The sequence below is a fragment of the Geospiza fortis genome, unplaced genomic scaffold (assembly GCF_000277835.1).
Source record: "Geospiza fortis unplaced genomic scaffold, GeoFor_1.0 scaffold112, whole genome shotgun sequence".
Classification (NCBI taxonomy): domain Eukaryota; kingdom Metazoa; phylum Chordata; class Aves; order Passeriformes; family Thraupidae; genus Geospiza; species Geospiza fortis.
Window position 1 is genome coordinate 14,026,514 of NW_005054298.1, and position 4,008 is coordinate 14,030,521.

Consider the following 4,008-nt stretch of genomic DNA (forward strand, 5'->3'; position numbering starts at 1 on the left):
TAGCTCCTTCCCTACACTCGCTGCTGGCTTTGGCTCCAAGATGCTCACCTGTGTGGGGGGGTGGGAGCCTCCCACAGCGATGGGTGCAAAGACGTGCTTGGTGGATGCAAAATGAACGTAGCGCTGGTCGTGCTCCACTGTCACACCACTGAAGGTCAGCTACAGTGGAGAGAAATGCAGTCACTTCCTCACAGGGCCTTGGTCCCATCACTAACATCTGCACAAAGGACTCTGAAGTACTTTGCAAATGGAAGGCCACACAGTTACAAACTTTAATTGGTAATACCAGGATAGTGTGTCCTAAGACAAAAATCAAGGAGATGGAGAACCTACTCCAGATTTTCTCTGAAAGGTTCTCTTCTTTTATCAGAAAGACTGTACTTTTCCCTCTACTACGCCAGCATCAGTGCTTCTATGTGCAAGTGTATGGTGGAAATTCTCCATGTCTGGACTGTACATAGGAGAGTGTGCAGCTGTCACAGCCAAATACTTTGGAAAGACAGGATTTAGGTAAGTAATGGCCTCCTCTGGGAAAGGCTTATCTGGTTGTCCTCTAGAGTGCTCCAAGAATGTGTCTAGCAGCCCAAAAGCTAGAAGTCCAAAAGCAAGAAGATTCCAGCTGAACTTTAACTGACCAAGTGATAATCAACAGTATCCTGTTGGCAAAGCAGCCACCAGGCACTCCGAGCAAAGTGGAGAGATTACAGAGCTATTTCACAGAAAGGATTTTGCATTCACATCGGCTCCTGCATTTTGAGAAAACCACAATCATGCTGAAGATGCACCGATGATGCATTGTTTTCTGCAGGATCACTCCAAATAACCCCTGAGCTGTCTGCTTTGGGGTAGAGGCTGCAAAGCAGTCACCTAGTAATGTATCTGCATGGGCCAACAGGAGCCAAGCTGCTGCAATTCACAGTAATTAAGCCTGAAGCATGGCTATTTTTCAAATAGATGTATAAAAGACAGAGAGAATATTTGCAAAGATAGACACCTGCAGGAGATACTGTATCACCTACCTTAAAAAGAGCAGAGAATGAAAACTCCTTTTAAAGAAACCATTCCAGTTCAGATCTATAAACAAAATGCAGAGTGAAAAAGAACTAGAAATACAAGGTTAGCAAGGTCCCACATGGGATCTTTTCAAAGCACTACATGAGTATTCAGCCTCCTGAGAACCACAGCTTGCCAGATGAAGTGAAAGTAGAAGACAAAAGCTTTGCTTTTAAACTTCAAAAGAAAAAGGGATAGGAACCTCCCTGAGTTTTTGGAGTGAAAGATCTATTTATATAACTTTGATCAAAAACCCACCTTGCATTCCAACAGACCACAACTGCTCAAGAAAAACTGTCATCAGTTTCCATTTGACACAGGATATGACATTTAGAGGATTATCACTTAAAGAGAGATAAATGGAGAAAAGTGAAGACTTGCTGCCATCAATTCTCCTTCTAGAGTGCATAGACTTCATCCCACAGTGAAGACTTAAGATCATAAGAGGGATGCCAGGGGATGCCAGATTCCCCAGGGAGGAGAGCTGCCTGAAGAACACATGCTGCAGGTGATAACACCTCACTACACCAAACTAGCAGCTATGAAGTGAAGTGCAAACACTTGCAGTTTATAAAACCTGTGTGATCAGGGATTCTCCTTGGGATCCAGCCCTTCTCTCCAGGGAGTTCTGTGAACTAGCCTACCTCAGCCTGCAACACATGAGCTGGCTGGGCTTTTCCTACTAAAACTGCTGGGGGCTGCAAATTCTGCCTGGCCAAACAATCTCAGGGCTCTGAGAACAAGCAGTCTTACAGGTGAAGAGGCAAAAGACAATCTCTGAAAGCATTAGGCAGTGGGAGGCCTTGTTTCCCTGCTGCACAAGGAATTGGAAACACAGAAGTCCTACAGATGTCTCGGCCTACAGCCAGAAGAAAATGCCAATGGGAAATCAGTTTGGGTTATTTGGAGTACCTATAAATCATCAGAGGACTAAAAATTGGCCAGTGAATGGGGAAGGAATAACAGAGAAGCTTCTCTTGAAAATTAAGTTGGGGAAACAGAGGAGCAGGAGGCCAAAATCTATCCATGTAGGTAAAGTCATCACAGAGAGGATTTTAAACCCAAAGGAAAAACAGGCATTGGCTTGCAGGTGGCTAACCACACATCTCTGAAGCCAAATAATTTGGAATTTGACAGAGTAACCAAGCAATACCCCAGCCCAATGGGCTCCTCCTCTGTTTATTGTTGCTTTCAGAAATTTCCAAAGCTTAACTTTTGGGGTGACACTACAGCATTTGTTCAAGGTTAACATATGCTTAAGGTTAGTATATGCTCTGCATATTTCACCAGAATCACAGGTGAAGGTTTGCTCAGCCCTGGAATGGGAGCATATTTAGGGCAGTTTCTGCCCCAGGAGCTGGAAACTCTGTGCACTTCATGCCATGACTGCAAGGAAAGCAGGCACACTGTGCTCAGTCCCTCAGCTGCCCTCCTTGCCGAAGAAGTATCTCCCATTCCTACTTTCTGATATCAGCAGTTCAGTAGTGGCACTGCATCTCTGCAGGCTGCAACCACCTGCACTGCTCCATGTCTCTGCACTGGCTCCTACAGCTCCTACTGCCAGAGCTCAAAGGCACCAAGGGATCTTTTCATCCCCAGGGTATCCCACGCTTTTCTAGCCCTTTCTGCAGGGACAGCATGACAGAGGGTGGTGGCCTCTGGTAGCCACCAAAGCCACTGGCTATATGGCAAGAGAGGATGTATGCCCTATAGGCTTCTGGTGCTCCAAAGCCTCTTCCCTCACTGGCCAACTCTTCCCCACAGTCACTCTCAGGATTGTGCCAGGCAGGCAGAGCACAGGGAGCCTGTCCAAGGGCTTTGAGGGAAGGCACAGTTAAGCCACTGTTTGAACAGCTTGGTCAAAGGGTTGGATTTTCAGCTGACAACAGCCCTGAAAGAAAAGAAAAATAAAAGAGATATGTGAACACAATGGTCTCATAGGAAACTTCAGAGACAGACAGGAAGGCTCAGCCGGGCATGAGTAGTGCCTGGCAGAGCACAAGGTGACTTTGACTCTAACTGACAGTTTGAGAGAGGGGGAGAGAGAGAAATTAGTTCCAAGCCTGAGGAGATGCTCAGGGAAAACACACCACAGATCAGATCTGGGATGCTTTAGGAAGCAGTCGAGCAGGAAGAATGAGTAAGAATCTCCTCTGTCATTGGTAGGAGAAATAAGTGGGTGGACAAAGACTGTAGCCAACCAGGAACCCAGGGACTATCTTCTGGACTTGGGGAAGGAGCTGACCCTGTAACCCCAGAGGTGGAGGAGGCTGTGCCACCCTGTGCATTCCCAAACTACCATCACAGCAGGTGATGGTGGAATATTTGGAGAAAAGCATATTCCAGGGTGGGTTGTAGAGTATGGAGCGTTGATGAGATGGAGAGATTCAGGAAAGCTGCATAAGAGAGATACAGGATGGGCTGCAGATCTGAGCTCCAGGAACTGCATGGAACAACTCACAGTGAGGCAGATGAAATGAGGGGAGGCATGCACAGGAATCCTGGCCATAAGTTACATCAGGGCATGGAAAACATGCAGGGACCGTAAAACCTGGGAAGGCTATTTTGGACTTGGAGTCGTCTTGAAGGAAGAAGCAATTCTGCACTAACACCATTAATAAAATACAAAGGTTAATAATAAATAAATGAATAATAGTCCTCTTGACGAAGAATCCAGCAGATGCAACATCCAAGGGCCATTCTGCCAGTGCACTGCCCACATCACTGTGCTGGAACCACAAGTTTGTCAGAACATTGTTTTTATGTCTCTGCTTGGCCCTCTCTTACTGCCTGGCTAGTGCAAATTCCAGGGGAAGGCCACAGCCCCCTGTACACTATGCAGATTCTGGGGAAAACATCTATTAATGCAGTTCCTACCTGCTGTTGTTCAGCAAATAGAAGGAAGGGACACCTGCTATCTTACCAGAATCTCATGGCCATAGGAAATCTTCAGCA

General features: G+C 46.4%; 1 protein-coding gene across 1 annotated transcript in view; it reads right to left on the reverse strand.

Annotated features, from left to right (window-relative positions):
* CFAP65 (cilia and flagella associated protein 65) overlaps positions 1 to 4,008 on the reverse strand; it is a 31,435-nt gene that overhangs the window by 10,217 nt on the left and 17,210 nt on the right. The window contains 2 exon segments of the mRNA XM_014307545.2: positions 49 to 159; positions 3,977 to 4,006. Coding sequence (XP_014163020.1) covers positions 49 to 159; positions 3,977 to 4,006 — 141 coding nt within the window.